Source organism: Sorex fumeus, unplaced genomic scaffold (assembly GCF_029834395.1).
Source record: "Sorex fumeus unplaced genomic scaffold, SorFum_2.1 ptg000093l, whole genome shotgun sequence".
Taxonomy (NCBI): domain Eukaryota; kingdom Metazoa; phylum Chordata; class Mammalia; order Eulipotyphla; family Soricidae; genus Sorex; species Sorex fumeus.
In genome coordinates, this window is record NW_026606150.1 from 1,920,790 (window position 1) to 1,936,249 (window position 15,460).

Below are 15,460 nucleotides of genomic sequence, written 5' to 3' on the forward strand. Positions count from 1 at the left end.
GCACAAAGTCATGAATAAATTCTGAGCACTACTGAGTATGTGCTTTTCAAACAAAAAGAGAAAAAAATAACTGATTCTGAGAGACTGGAGCAATAGTACAGCAGGTAAGGGTGTTGATTCTATCGTGCTCAGCATACATATCCCATAAAGATATTGCTAGATTTTTACCTACTTCCATATTTTCATGCTGTTGTATATGCTAATTTTTAAATGTTCAATTGTCATTATTTAGTGCTAGTATGTTCTAAACAATCATTCTAGAACAGATTGTTCACTATCTGTTGTCTCTGGTGTGGTAACCTTTGATACAGGTTATTTTTCTTTCCTCTTTCTTTCTTTCTTTCTTTCTTTCTTAAAAATCCATGATTTACAAAATTACTGATAGTTGCATTTTAGGCCTACAATAATTCTTTTTTTTTCCTACAATAATTCTACACCAAACCCTCCACCAGTGTTAACTTCCCTCCATCAGTGTTCCCAGATTCCCTCCCCATCCCAATCCCCACTCCGCTCAACTTGACAGGCACATTGCCAAGTTTTGGTGGTTGCCACTTAGATCTCCTGTTTTCAGGTTCTGTTGAAACTGTGACACGGGTTGTTTTCTTATGGTTGAGTTTTAGGAGTCCTTTGTATGTTTTAGAAAACAGTCCATTATTGGTATAATTTTTACAAATATTTTTCTCCCAGTCTGTGGTATCATTTTTTCATTCTCTTTAAATGTCTCTCATAGGGTCCAGAGTGATAATACTGTGGCTAGGATGCTTGCCATGCATGCGACTGACCCGGGTTCAATCCTTGTGTCCCATATGGTCCCTGAGCATCACTGGATGTGGTCCAAAAACCAAAGAAATCTTTTTAAGTAAAATTTTTTTAAAAATTTAAATTCCTTTTGCTCCTTTATGTCGCTTTTTTAAATTTTTTTATTTTATAAGGTAATTCACAATATTTGGTTACATTTAATATTCAAACACCAATCCCACCATTATTACACCTTCCCACCACTATATTTCAGGTGTTTCCATCCCAAACCCCAGTCCCTGTCCCAATGCAAAACCGAAATAATATATTTTGTATTGTTTGTTATCAGAAGCGCTGAAAATGCTACAAAAAAATTATCCTTAGAGGAAAGAAAATGAAGATTGTTCTATTTCAACAGAGGCCATTAAGATCTTCTATAAGAGATCACTAATATCTTGTTAAAGGTTGAGCCTTGTGTGCTTATATATATATATATATAATATATGTATATATATATATTTGTTTACCCCGAAGATGGGGCTGGAGCGACAGCATAGTTGGTAGGGCGTTTGCCTTGCATGCAGCCAACCCAGGTTCAATTCCTCCGCCCTTCTCGGAGAGCCCAGCAAGCTACCGAGATATCTCGCCCACATGGCAAAGCCTGGCAAGCTACCCGTGACATATTCAATATGCCAAAAACAGTAACAACAAGTCTCATGATGGAGACATTACTGGTGCCTGTTCAAGCGAATAGATGAACAATGGAAGGACAGTACTACAGTGCAGTGCTACTCCTAAGATTGATTGCCTACTACATTGAAGCTCATCAAATGTAGTGAATGTCGCCTTTCTTCAAAGCGTCTCCACCCAGTTCTAAAGTGGTGGATTTTTTCATCCCACCAAGCAAGGCTTGGACACCTGCCATTCAACTTGATTCCAACCCTAGTTGGAGAGTCCGCTCCTCCCATTCAGACTGTTCCCTGTTCTTCTGCTCCCACCTGGCCTGTCAGAGCATCCCACCCTCCCTTCCTTGGGATCTGTTAATTTGCTCATGTGATTCACAGAATTCAGAAAACCAACGGAAAAACCAATAGAAAACCAATTGATTGATTAGATTGCCAATTTACTTAGAAAGGCAATTAAAGGGTAGCAGCCAACAGTCTCATCAGGAGAGAAGTGGGGTGAGATTTTTAACTAAGATATTTCTACCTACCCCCTTGGGTTTTAGGCCCTGCACGCTGCATAGCATTATGGTTCACCCACCAGGAAGAGCTCCATTCCACCCCCCATCCTCTGGAAGTTTCCATTACTTTGAGCGTGGCTGAGTTGACCTCCAGCTCCTCTCTCTAACCCCCAAATTGGGTGGGACTGAAAGTTCTAATCCAGCTCGGTTCCCCCAACAACCAGCACCCACCTTCACCACCATCTTTAAAGAGTTTCCAAAAATCTCCTTATTAACTGAGTTGAAGTTGAAAGGGCTTGTCAGGAATAACAAACCATTGCTTTCACCTCGATGGCTCTGAAGCAGTCCCTGGGATTGAGGTCAGAATACAGAGTTGTAAAACAAAGCTGCTGCACTGTTCTTACTGCTTCAGAAACTCCTAAGAATTCTCATAGCTGTGAATACAAGACCAAAATGAATATCTCCAGATCCTAGCCCCTTTTGCCAAAGATTAGTTGACTAATTTGTATATGTTTCTGAGCTTTCTGATCTATCCTGATGATCTGTTTTTGTTTTGTTTTGCTTTGTTTTTTGTTTTGTTTTGTTTTTTGCTTTTTGGGTCACACCGGCAATACACAAGGGTTACTCCTGACTTTGCACTCAGTAATCACCACTCCTGGTGGTGATCAGGGGACCATATAGGATGCCGGGTATTGAACCCAGGTCAGCCTCATGCAAGGCAAATGCCCTCCCCGCCATGCTATTGCTCCAGCCCCTGTCCTGTTGATATGGATCAGGTAGCTCTGCCCTTATCTTGGTATAGAGAAGCAAAATGGAATAGACAGTATCAAAGGATACTGAAGCTCTTGGCCCTGGGTTAGGGCAACACATCATCAGGCTGAGAATCAGCTTGTGGTGGTTCCCAGGACCTTAAGCAGTGATGGGGTGGCCAAAACAAGTAAACAAATAAGATAATGTTCAGTATTTCCCCATGTGAGTTGCTCACTTCCTAAGAGTTATTTAGCAGTACAATACTTGATTTCCAAATATCTGTGAATTTTCAAAAAGTATCTTACTGATTTTTTAATTATTTTTAATTTTTATTAGTGAAACCCCATGAGGTACAGTCGTAGACTTACAGATTTTTGTGCTTGGGTTTCAATTATACAATGTTCGAGTACCCATCCCTCCACCAATGCCCATTTTCCACCACCACTGATCCCAGTATCCCTCCCACCCCACTTCCCCCCCATCCCACCCTGCCTCTGTGGCAGGGCATTCCCTTTTGTTCTCTCTCTCTCCTTTTGGGTGCTGTGGTTTGCAAAAGAGGCATTTTTTAATTATTACCATGAGAGGATATACTTTGTTTGATTTCCACTCTTTTCATCTTTGTGAGATTTGGTTTTGGCCCAGAATATGGTCTTTCTTCGTAAATATCCCATTTGTACTTAAATAGAGAGTCTTCTAATGCTATTACAAGATGGGAAAATGGTTGGTGTTGTTTAGATCTTCTGTATCTTAAGTTGCTGTTTCTACGGTGTATTGTAATTGTGGATTTGTCTGTACTTGGAGTTCGGTAAGTTTTCTTGTTTTGCTTTTATTGAGGTATCATGACTAACGGTAGTTTGAAATTCTTGTTTTATACATCCAGGGCCACTGCACAAATCCCTCCCCCAGTTTGAAGCCCCCTCCTTGGGCACTGCCACACCTCCCCTTCCCCACCCACCCCCTGCCTCCTGCCTCCACTAGCCTCCATGTTCCCAGATCTGTTAATAACATCTCAGGATTCATTTCCATCAAGGATTGTTTAATCCATCTCTTTATTCCTTTATATAAAGGAATATGAATGAGATATCTGGCATTTTTCTTTTTTCTTTTCTTCATGGTTTGGTTTTTATTTTTGTTTTGAGGGGGAGGGCATACCCTCGATGCTCAGGGGTTACTTCTGCCTCTGCACTTATGAATTATACCCAGAAGTGCTCGGGGGACCCTATGGAATACCAGGATCAAACCCAGGTCAGCCACATGCAAGGCAAGCACCTTACCCACTATACTATTGCTCCAGACCCACTTTTTTCTTCCTGATTCACTTGACTTAGCGTGACTTCCTCCAGTTCACTAATATTTTCTGCTTCATTGTCTAATCCTGATGATTAATTTCATAAAAAATGTCTCTTTTTTTTTCACAATAACAAAGTTGTTCATATGATGCTCCATCACCCAACCCTTCACCAGTGTATATTTCCCACCGTCAATGTCCCCAGTTTCCCTCCCATCACAAGCCCCCTAAGCCTATCTAAGTGTTGTTTGTATTTCAGGTTTTTTTTTATTTGTAAAGTTTTTTTAAGTCCTTGTCTATATTTTTCCAAATTCCAGGAGATACGGGATGTAGTTACAACATTTACTTTAACACTCTCATCTACAAATCCTGTCATTTGATTTCTAGATCTATTTCTGTTCATTTACTTCTTTTTCTCCTCATTAGGAGTCATATTTTCCTGTTTCTTTGGGTGCCTAGTAGTTTGTTGTTGTTATTGTTTTAAATAAGGGCCAGCCTAGCAGAGCTTGCTATAGGGGACAGTTCTAGAAATGATGAATCCCACAGTGATGACTTGGTTCTCAAACCCAGTGATGCTTAGTCTCACCCAGGATCAGGGATCAAACTCAGGGCCTTGAGTATGTCAAGGATGAACTCTTCCACTTGAGCTCTCTCCAGCCCCATCATCATTTCCTCTTAGATATCAGATATCTTAATTTCCCATTGGTAGATGCTGGATAAAGAGAGAGTCCTTCGAATATTCTTGCAATTCCTATACCATCTTACACATGCACAGAGGCACAAAGGAATTAGAATAGTAACACAGATAGACAGAGAATTGGAAAAAGATAAAGCAAACAGCATATGCAAGGCCCTGGGTAATGAGAGCTTATGGTACTTATGTTCGGGGGAGCCTAAAACTTCTGTCAGTGTTGTCAAGGATGTGTAGCTGGGAGAGTAAGTCCCATGTCAGATCAGAAAGGGCTTTGAAAGGAATAAAACTTAAAATTTTTTGAAAAAAAATTTAATTTTTGGGTCACACCCGGCAATGCACAGGGGTTACTCCTGGCTCTGCACTCAGGAATTACTCCTGGCGGTGCTCGGAGGACCATATGGGATGCTGGGAATAGAACCTGGGTTGGCCGTGTGCAAGGCAAATGCCCTACCGGCTGTGGTATTGCTCCAGCCCCCTGAAAAAAAGTATTTAGGGGGCCAGAGAGCTAGTGCAGGAAGTTAAGGCACTTTTCCTTGCATGTGATCAATCTGGTTCGGTTCCCAGAACTACATGATTCCCAGAGCACCATCAGGGCTCACTGCTGAGTACAGAGCTGGAGATAGCTCCTGGACACTGCTGGATGTGGCCCCAAATTTTCGTCCCCAAAACCCTCCCCTGCAAAAAAATTTATATATATTATATATACATAATATATATGTATATATATAATTACATATATAATAGATTATGAGGTACCCAACCAGTTTGTATTCTTATTCTTTCAAAGGGGCTGGAGAGATAGTATAGTGGATAGTGTACTTACCCTATACCTGTCTGTGTACATCTGGTCCCCCCACCAAGCCTGCCAGGAATAATCCCTGAGCACAGAGCCAGGAGTAAGCCCTGAGCACAGCCAGGTGTGAAACACCCCCTGCCCCCCCCAAAAATATATATATTCTTACAATAGACTAACAGAGGAGAAAAGCGGCCATTTCTAAGTGCTTGCTCCTCACCTTTGATTCGGGTTGTAGGTTGTGGCTCTGTGTTGAACACAATTGGTGATGTTGAAATGGATGCGAGCATCATGGACGGGAAGGATCTGTCGGCAGGAGCCGTGTCCGCTGTCCGCTGCATTGCAAACCCCATCAAGCTGGCCCGGCTGGTGATGGAGAAGGTAAGAGTCATGGAAGCACACCTGTCCTGAAGAATTGTCACCACCCTGCCCTGGTGACGAAATAAAGGGGATCTGACTGTCGGGAAACACTTGAGATCATTGTTCTAAAATCACGCAACAGAATAGAAGTGTTATTTTTCTCAAATTGGGATTTTTACTCTCCTGATGACTTGCAAAGGACTGAGAGATAGTACAGGAGTTAAGACACTGACCTTGAAGGTGACCAACTCGAGTACCCTCGAGTACCCATCCCCAGCACCTCATGTAGTCCCCAAGCACAGAGCCAGGAGTAGCCCTGAGCTTGTACCCGACCTAGGTTCAGTCTCTGGCACTGTATATGGCCCCCTAAATCCCAACCAGGAGTGATCCCTGAGCACAGAGCTAGGGATAATCCCTGAGCATCACTGGGTATGGCCCCAAAGCAAAAACAAAACAGTTTCATGTTTTTAGGGCCAGAGAGAATAGCAGGTAAGATTACTTGCTTTGCATATGATCAACCCAGACTTGGTCTTCAGCACCATTAATGGTCCCCTAAGCACTCTCAGGAATGAGCCTGAGCATAGAGCCAGGAGTAATCCCTGAGCACTGCAGAGGATGGCCAAAAACAACAACAGAAAAAGATTTTCAATTTTAAAAAAATTAACCATGTTTGCAGCTAGAGAGATCGAACATTCTGTCAATCGGGTGCTTGCCTTGAAATCAGCCAACCCAGGTTTAATCCCTGGCACCTCCTAAGGTTTCCTAAAAACCACCAAGGGTGATCCCTGAGCACAGAGCTAGGAATAAGCCCTGAGTACCACTGAGTGCGGCCAAAAAGCAAAATTAAAAATATATATATATATATATATACATATATATATATATATCATAGAATGACAGCACTAATTTGTGGGATATTTAAAAACGTAGTATGAAACTAATATCCGGGAACAGAAAAATCAGAGGCAGGGAGAACTGGTCCCGGGTTGGAAGCTTGCAACAGTATGTGGGGGGCAAAGGACAATTAGGCCAGAGAAGGGACCACTATGACAACAAAAGGTGGAAATGATAATGATCACTCTGAACAAGAACTGAGTGCTGAAAGGAGGTAAGGGAATATACATGGTAACCTTCTGGTATCTGTACTATAAATCATAATGCTCAAAAGGAGAGAGAGAGAGAGAGAGAGAGAGAGAGAGAGAGAGAGAGAGTCTGCCATGCAAGCAAGCATAGGGAGACTGGTGGCACCGGTAGTGGGAAATGTACACTGGAAAAGTGACAGTTGTTGGAACTGTATGGCCAAAACCCAATCATGAACAACTTTGTGACTGTGTATGTCATGGTGCTTCAATTAAAAAATAAGAAAATGAGCACCAAGTAAAGGGTGTTGGGAGGATCCTCCCAGGAGGGGAGAAGCATGCTGAAAGTAGACTGTAGACCAAACATGATTGCCACTCAGTGCCTCTTTTGCAAACCACAGCACCCAAAAGGAGAGAGAGAACAAAAGGGAATGCCCTGCCACAGAGGCAGGGTGGGATGGGGGGATGGAGGGTGGGAGGGATACTGGGACCCGTGCTGGTGGGAAATGGGCACTGGTGGAGGGATGGGTGTTTGATCATTGTATAATTGAAACCCAAGCACAAAAATTTGTAAATCTACAACTGTACCTCATGGTGTTTCACTAACAAAACTTTTTTTAAAAAATGTAAATGATGAAGAATGGGCACTGGTGGAGGGATGGGTACTGGATCATTGTATAACTGAAACCCAAGCACAAAAATTTGTAAGTCTACAACTGTACCTCATGGTGTTTCACTAATAAAAATTTAAATAAATAAATGAATGAATAAATAAAACCCAAGCTTGTTTCCTCTTTCCCCTGGACGCAGACATCTCATTGCTTTCTGACTGCCCATGGCGCAGCAAGATTTGCAGCCTCCATGGGGATTCCACAGGTTTCAAGAGAGCACCTGGTGACGGAGAGAAACTTAAGACACCTGGAAAAAGAGAAAAAAGGCCAACAGAAGACAGACTGCGAGAAGTAAGTCACCCGCGGCCCACATTTCCAGAAGATTCGGGTTGTGTCCTCTTCTCAAATAAGCTAGATAATTCTTGGTTGGTTCATTTCTGTGCAAAATAATTCACACTCTTTAATCAGAGAAAACAAAGCCCTGAGTCCTGCCAGGTGTGCACCCCCCCAAAAAAATAATTATAAAAATAATGCTCTATATGATTCTTAAAGGTACCCTCAGTTTTTGCTTCATGAATAGTATAGCTCACACCTGAGTTGGTATCTGTTCCTTCTCCAGCGTGATTTAATAGAATGCTTTGTGTAAACAAGAGTTCCTTCTCCAGCGTGATTTAATAGAATGCTTTGTGTAAACGTACTCTGGATGCTTCTCGAGGGGTTTGTGATGTTAATCGAAACAAGGTCTGAGATCTGGTGTTCCCTAGTTAGTCTACTTAAGCACTCTTGCATCAAGCAATCAGTCACCACTCTTACAGTTTGAATTAATCCTGGGTTCTGGGTTACGGTTCTCTTGTTAAAGATTGTGAAATCCCAAATAAAAGTCCCTGCGCTAAAGTAGAATTTGAAAACTACAATTTGAATGTGGTCTAGGAGTTTAGGAGAAATTGGAATTGGATTTGTACTGTTTCTCTGGACACGTGCTAGATCTCACTCAGGCGTCTTTTTCAAAATAGATGCACCCTGCATCTTCAATAAAGACTAATAGCGGGTCAGAGTGATAATACAGCAGGGAGGGCACTTGCCTTGCACACAGCTAAGCAGGGTTCCATCCCCAGCATCCCATATCATCCCCCCCAAGCCCCACCAGCACCAGGAGTGACTCCTGAGCGCAGAACTGGGAGTGACCTCTGAGCACTGCCAGGTGTGGCCCAAAAACAAAACAAAAATTCAAAAGACTCTGATAGAGAGGCCAGGCAGATGTATGAGGGGGGACATCCCTGGGGTTGCTGATATGTCCACAAACTTAAGAATCTGTTTCTGTGTTACTGGCCACATGTTGGTAAGCTGCTGAAAACCTTACCAAGCGTGCTGTGTGGTCTAGAAGCTAGTGTCACAAGAATGGGGCCAAGGACACTTTGAAACGGCTCATGGTTAATGTGAAACAGCCAGTTCATTACAGACATGTGGGCACCTCTTGTCACTTGACACAGTGGGTCCCATGACCCTCACCACTCTCATGACAACCACTCAGCTCCCAGGGAAGCGCTTCTCCACAGATCTTGCTTTGTGTGTCTCAGACACAAAGGCCACCTAAGTCCAAAGGCTTGTGGATTGGGCCACCACTGACACAAGATTCAGACACTGCTCTGGAACACGGGGAAGATTGAACAGCAAAAGGACTTAGGTAAGAGCTTGTCAAATTCTTCCACCAGTATGGGATCCGGGTCGCCGCTCATGTCCATTTTCTCACCTTTCTGTGGGTTTGAATTTGTGGCTCCAGAGGTAATTCCCGAATTAGTGCAAAAGTCACAAGACTCACACATGAAGGCCGATTCCTCTCACTGAGACAGCCCCTTTCGAAGAAGGCAAAATACACAAAGTAAGCCTAGGACATCCAAATGTCATTTCAACATGCATCCAAAATAAGAAATGAGATATTGTGGCCAGACAGAGCAGTAGTAGAGCGGGAAGGGCACTTGCTTTGCACATGGCCAATGACAGATGAATCCCCGGCACCTCATATGGTCCCACAAGCCCTGTAAGGAGCGATCCCTGGATGCAGAGTCAGGAGTAAGCCCTGAGCACCACCAGATGTGGCCCAAAAAACAAAACAAGGAAAATAAGAAGGAATGAAATATCTTTGTTCTTCCTTGATACAGAAATGTCTCTTCCACTTACATCCACATCTCACATGTCGGCAACCCATTTCCATGCTTAGTGGGCTCCGGTGCCCACAAGACTGGGCCACGTGAATCTAGAACCTCAGCAAAAAGCAGGTTTTTTGGTTTTGTTTTGTTTTAGGTTTTGTTCTTTAGTTAAGCTCCAGGTGGCATATTCGATATGTCAAAAACATAACAAGTCTCACAATGGAGGCGTTGCTGGTGCCGTACAAGCAAATTGATTAACAAGGGAGGACAGTGCCACAGTGCTACAGTGTTTTTTAGTTAAAATAAAATTTTTTTTTTGAGAAGGAGGAGGAGGGAGGGAGGGAATTTGGGCCACACTGTAGGGCTGGAGCTATTCCAGGTTCTGTGCTCAAAGGATTGTGCAGAACCAGAGAGTAAACCGGGGATGGGGGTGGGGGGAGGGAACCACGTGCAAGGCAAGTTCCTTAACCCCTGTACTGCAAAACCAACACTTTTTTCTCTATCCCTCACTTAATTTTTTTTAATTTGTGTTAGTGAAACACCATGAGGTACAGTTGTAGACTTACAAATTTTTGTGCTTGGGTTTCGATTATACAATGATCAAATACCCATCCCTCCACCAGTGCCCATTTTCCACCACCATGGATCCCAGTATCCCTCCCACCCCCCTCCCCCCCATCCCACCCTACCTCTGTAGCAGGGCATTCCCATTTGTTCTCTCTCCTTTTGGGTGTTGTGGTCTGCAAAAGAGGCATTGAGTGGCAATCATGTTCACAGTCCACTCTCAGCACGGATCTCCCATTCTGGGAGGATCCTCCCAACACCCTTTATTTGGTGCTCCCTTCTCTATCTGAGCTGCCCTTTCCCCTGGCATGCCCGGCTGGCCTCTAAGCCATGGAGTAATCCTCCTGGTACTGATCTCGGCTATTCTTGTGTATTAACCTCCTAATTTGTTACTTTATATCCCCCAGATGAATGCAATCTTTTTATGTCTATTCTTCTCTTTTTTGACTCATTTCACTTAGCATGATACTTTCCATGTAGTACCACTTGTATGTAAATTTCAAGACTTCATCTTTTCCAACAGCTACATAGTACTCCATTGTGTAGATGTACCAACATTTCTTTAACCAGTCATCTTTTCTTGGGCACTCAGTTTTTTTCCAGATTCTGGCTATTGTAAAGAGTGCTGCAATGAACAAACACCCTCACTTAACTTTTTTTTAATTTTTAATTGAATCACCATGAGATACACAGTTACAAAGTTGTTCCTGATTGGGTTTCAGTCATACAATGTTCCAACACCCGTCCCTTCACCAGTGTAGTTTCACACTACAAATGTCCCCAGTTTCCCTCCCACCATAACCCCCCACCCCAACACCCCAATCTGCTTCTATGGCAGACACGTTCTCTCTCTCTCTCTCTCTCTCTCTCTCTCTCTCCTTTAAAAAAAACCAATGCTTTTTTAAGTTGGAAAATGAATGGATACTAACTGAAAGAATTGTGAATGGTTTTATTTTTATTAAGGTACTACAAGACTTAAATGTTCAGGTCAGAGCAATAGTACAGCAGGTAAGGCACTTGCCTTGCATGCGGCTGACCTGGGTTCAATCCCCAGCATCCCATATGGTCCCCTGAGCACTGCCAGGAGTGGTTCCTGAGCACAAAAGACAGGCGTAATCCCCAAGCATTACTAGGTGTGGCCCCAAAACATGAAATAAATAAATAAAAAGATTTGAATGTTGGAACAAATATGCTGAAATTTCCAGGTGTGGGAACCAGGAAATAACTCCCGAATGGTAGACCTCAAGCCTGGTTTGTGTGAGACATGAGACATGCCCCAACATGGCACGTCAGGCCTATACCACTGAAGAGCTTCACAGGTGTCGCCCCTTTTAATTTTGATTTTGTTTTGTTTTGTTTTGGGTCCACAATCCATTGTGCGTAAGGGCTCGTTCCTGGCTCTTGGCTCAGGGATCACTCCTGGCAGGGCTCACTTGCAAGGCAAACACCTCACTCACTGTACTATTTTTCCATCCCAGTAACTTTGATTTAAAATGTTCTGATCGGGCTAGAGAGATAATACAATGGGTGGGACATTTGCCTTTCATGCAACTGACCCAGATTCAATCCCTGGCACTCCATACAATCTCCTGAGCATCACCGGGTATGGCCTCCCCCGGAAAAAACTAAAATATTGTGATCATTATCATTCATATTTTGACTTTAAGAAGTAATTTTGCATATTTAATAAGTAAAGCTGAAATTATATCTCCAAATTTTTCTGTTTGAGTTTGCCACAAGAAAAGCATATTCTGGGCTGGAGCGATAGTACAGCAGGTAAGGTGTTTGCCTTGCAGGCGGCCGGCCCAGGTTCAATCCTCGGCATCCTATATGGGTCCCCCAAGCACCACCAGGAGTGATTCCTGAGTGCAGAGCCAGGAGTAACCCCTGAGCATTGCTGGGTGTGACCCAAAAAGAAAAAAAAAAGAAATAGCACGTTCTTATATTGTGCACTTTAAAACTTAATTATATTGTTTAATCCCTAGATTATTGAGAAGGAGTGGAAGTTAAGAATTTCACAGAAAAAAAGAATAGTAAAGTGCCATTCACAAAATAAAAAGCTGACAGTAAAGAAGGAACTTGAAAATCTTCAAAGAAGCAATCTACTTGCATTTTTAAAGGCAAAACAAACATTAGCAGTCTTCTTCCTGAACAATCCACATAGAGTTCACAAATGGGACAGGACACATTCTTTTCAGTGAAGATTTAGGGGCCAAGGGAATAGTGCAGGGGTTAAAGCATGTTCTCTGTGTCCTGCCAACCCCATTTCAATCTCTCAGTACTGATTATAGTCCCCTGAGCACTCCTGGTACCGACTGTGGTCCCCCAAGCACTGCCAAGGGTCACTTCTGAGCACAAAGACAGGACTAGACTCTGGGCACCATCGGGCATCGCCCAACCCTCCCCCAAGAAAAATAAAGAAAATTAGTAATATTACTTTCATCAAATTATCAACAATTCAGATGAATCTCCTGCAACTTCATGCTGTTTATTAAAGAACGAACTCATTGCTAGTGAAGAAGAGTCGCACAAACAAGAATCACGCATGCATGCAGTTTCTGACCCTGGGAAGAAACTGGCTACACAGTCGACACAGTTGACTTTGAAACCAGAAAGCAACAAAATGAAGCCTCAAAGTAACATTCTTGAAAGAACAACATAATGAAGCCTCCTTTTCATTCAGTTCTCAGTTCAACCAGAATGTTCCACGGTCAGAAGACAACTAACGGGGCTGGAGCAATACCTCAGCGGGTAGGGTGTTTGCCTTGCACGCAGCCAACCCAGGTTCGATTCTCAGCATCCCATATGGTCCCCCGAGCACCGCCAGGAGTGATTCCTGAGTGCAAAGCCAGGAGTAACCCCTGAGCATCGCCGGGTGCAACGCCCCCTGCCAAAAAAAAGCAAAAAAAAAAAAAGAAGACAACTAACATCACACTTGTCATTGCATCCATCCTATGAGGAAAAAGAAAAGTCTGAATCAGTGAACACTTCATTGGCTTTAGAGCTGCTATTTTTTTTTTTTGGAGTAATATGTGTTGAGTTTGGGGAAGAATTAGAAAAAGTGCTCATTCTCTCTTAGGCTTTAATGTAAAGCTTATGATAGTGAAGCTACCCTAACATGGTTAGTAAAGAGAAGGTAGGTAATCAGTTTGGCCCGGAAACCTGATGTTGGGCCCAGAGCTATATAGCACAAGCAGGAAGGGCACTTGCCTTGCAAGCAACCAACTTGGATTTGATCTCCGGCATCTCATATAGTCCCCCAAGCATAACCAGGAGTATTTCCTGAATGCAGAGCTGGGAGTAAGCCCTAAGAATCACAAGGTATGTCCCAAAAAATCCACCAAAAAAAAAAAAGAATCCAGATGTTTCTTCTTTGTTCATTCACAGCTTGTTGGTAGAATCTGCTTCCAGGCGAGAACCCTTAGACTAGGCCAACAGTGCAGATGCCCTGGGAACTAGCAGGAGGCAAGATTTGCCCACAGATGGACCAGCTTGACAACATACACAGAAAACCTGGTGACAGATCTCAGATTCATAGTAGGAATGCTTTTAAAGTAAGGAAGTTGAATTCTGCTAAGAAGAGCTCCACCAAGATCCTTGAAAGAACAATTCATGGAATTGACTTTGTATCGGTGCTACTCCCTCCAGTAATTTTTTATGGATTCCTCACTAATGGTCAACTTGAGAGAGCTGTGGAAACTTACTTGGGCCCTTTCACTTTGCAAAGGATTGCTAATATGTTAAGTATAGAGAAGCAAAACCAAAAAAGGTGAAATATGGAAAAAAAAATATGGCATCAAAACTGGAGCCAGAAAGATCGTCCAGTGGATAAGGCACTTATGTTGCTCCCAACTGACCCAGGTTCAATCCCCAACACCATCTATTATCCCTTGAGTACCACCAGGAAGGAACCCTGACACAGAGCTAGGAATGAGCCCTGAGCACAGATGAGTGTGGCAAAAAAACCCCAAAAAAGAAATACAAAAACATTGGCCTAACTTAAAGAACATCTGTGTACAGCCACTCTTCAAATCTGTTCCTATGGTAGTTTTTCTTTTATGAATAAGTAAAGAGTAATTTGAAAAGATTCGAACAAAGCTGAACAACATATTGCCTTTTTCAAGGGTTTTGTTTGCTTTTTTAAATACCAGATTGGAAACCTGAAGTAACCTGGGTAGTCTGCACAGATCTGAATACTACTTACGGAATGATGAAAATGAACTATAATAAATGATTGTAATTAATATGATTAGATTAAAATACTTGGTAATATCTTCTGTGCTAATGGTTAATCATATGTCACTGTCACTGTCCTCCCGTTGTTCATCTATTTGCTCGAGCAATCCCAGTAATGTCTCCATTGTGACAATTGTTACTGTGTTTGGCATATCCAATACACCACGAGGAGCTTGCCAGGTTTTACCATGCGGGTAAGATACTCTTGGTAGCTTGCTGGGCTCTCCGAGAGGGGCAGAGGAATCGAACTCGGGTCGGCCATGTTGGCCACTTATAAGGCAAATGCCCTACCCACTGTGCTATCGCTCCGGCCCATATAACCCTGTATAACAGCATTAGAGTGTGGTGGTGGAAAAAAAAATTGCCATTGTTTTCCAAATGTGTTTATTAACACAGTGATAATTCTGATTACTCCTGCCTCATTAAAATGAAGTGTCTCCAAATTAAAATTAACTTAAAACTTGCTCAGAGCCATACTGACTCAAGAATCATTGTCCTTAAGGTGGCCGGAGAGACAGTATAGTGTGTATGACATTTGCCTTGCACGTGACCATCCCGGGTTCAATCCCCAGCATCACATATAGTCCCCTGAGCACCGACAGGAGTGATTCCTGAGTGCAGAACCCTGAGTAAGGAGTAAGCCATGAGCATCGCTGGCTGTGGCCCTAAAACAAAACAAACCAAAAAAAGTTGACTTTTTTGGCATCTTGTGTCAAGAATGCATGTCGTGACATGTTGATTGTAAAAGCATGATCAGTGCTACCTGAAATGAAGACATGTAAAATGGATTATGTGTGAAGTAAAGCTATAATAATTTTCGGGGGAGGTGGTAGAGAGAGAGGAGAGAGGTGAAAGGTCTTGCCTTCCCTGCAGCCGACCCTAGTTCAGTCCCCCACATACCGTTCCCTGAACTGCTAACGGTCGCTCCTAAGCACAGAACTAGGAGTTGCCTCTGAGTACCACTGGGCATGGTCCAGAACTTAGGGGTTGGGTATGCTCTGTGGACTTCTCACTCCT

At 42.9% G+C, this 15,460-nt stretch overlaps 1 protein-coding gene across 1 annotated transcript in view; it reads left to right on the forward strand.

Moving 5' to 3' along the window:
* Positions 1 to 15,460, forward strand: part of LOC130039866 (isoaspartyl peptidase/L-asparaginase-like) — a 29,491-nt gene that overhangs the window by 8,244 nt on the left and 5,787 nt on the right. Inside the window, exons 3-4 of the mRNA XM_056131810.1 lie at positions 5,685 to 5,827; positions 7,696 to 7,847. Of these exons, the coding sequence (XP_055987785.1) occupies positions 5,685 to 5,827; positions 7,696 to 7,847 (295 nt within the window). The remainder of the gene's footprint in view (positions 1 to 5,684; positions 5,828 to 7,695; positions 7,848 to 15,460) is intronic.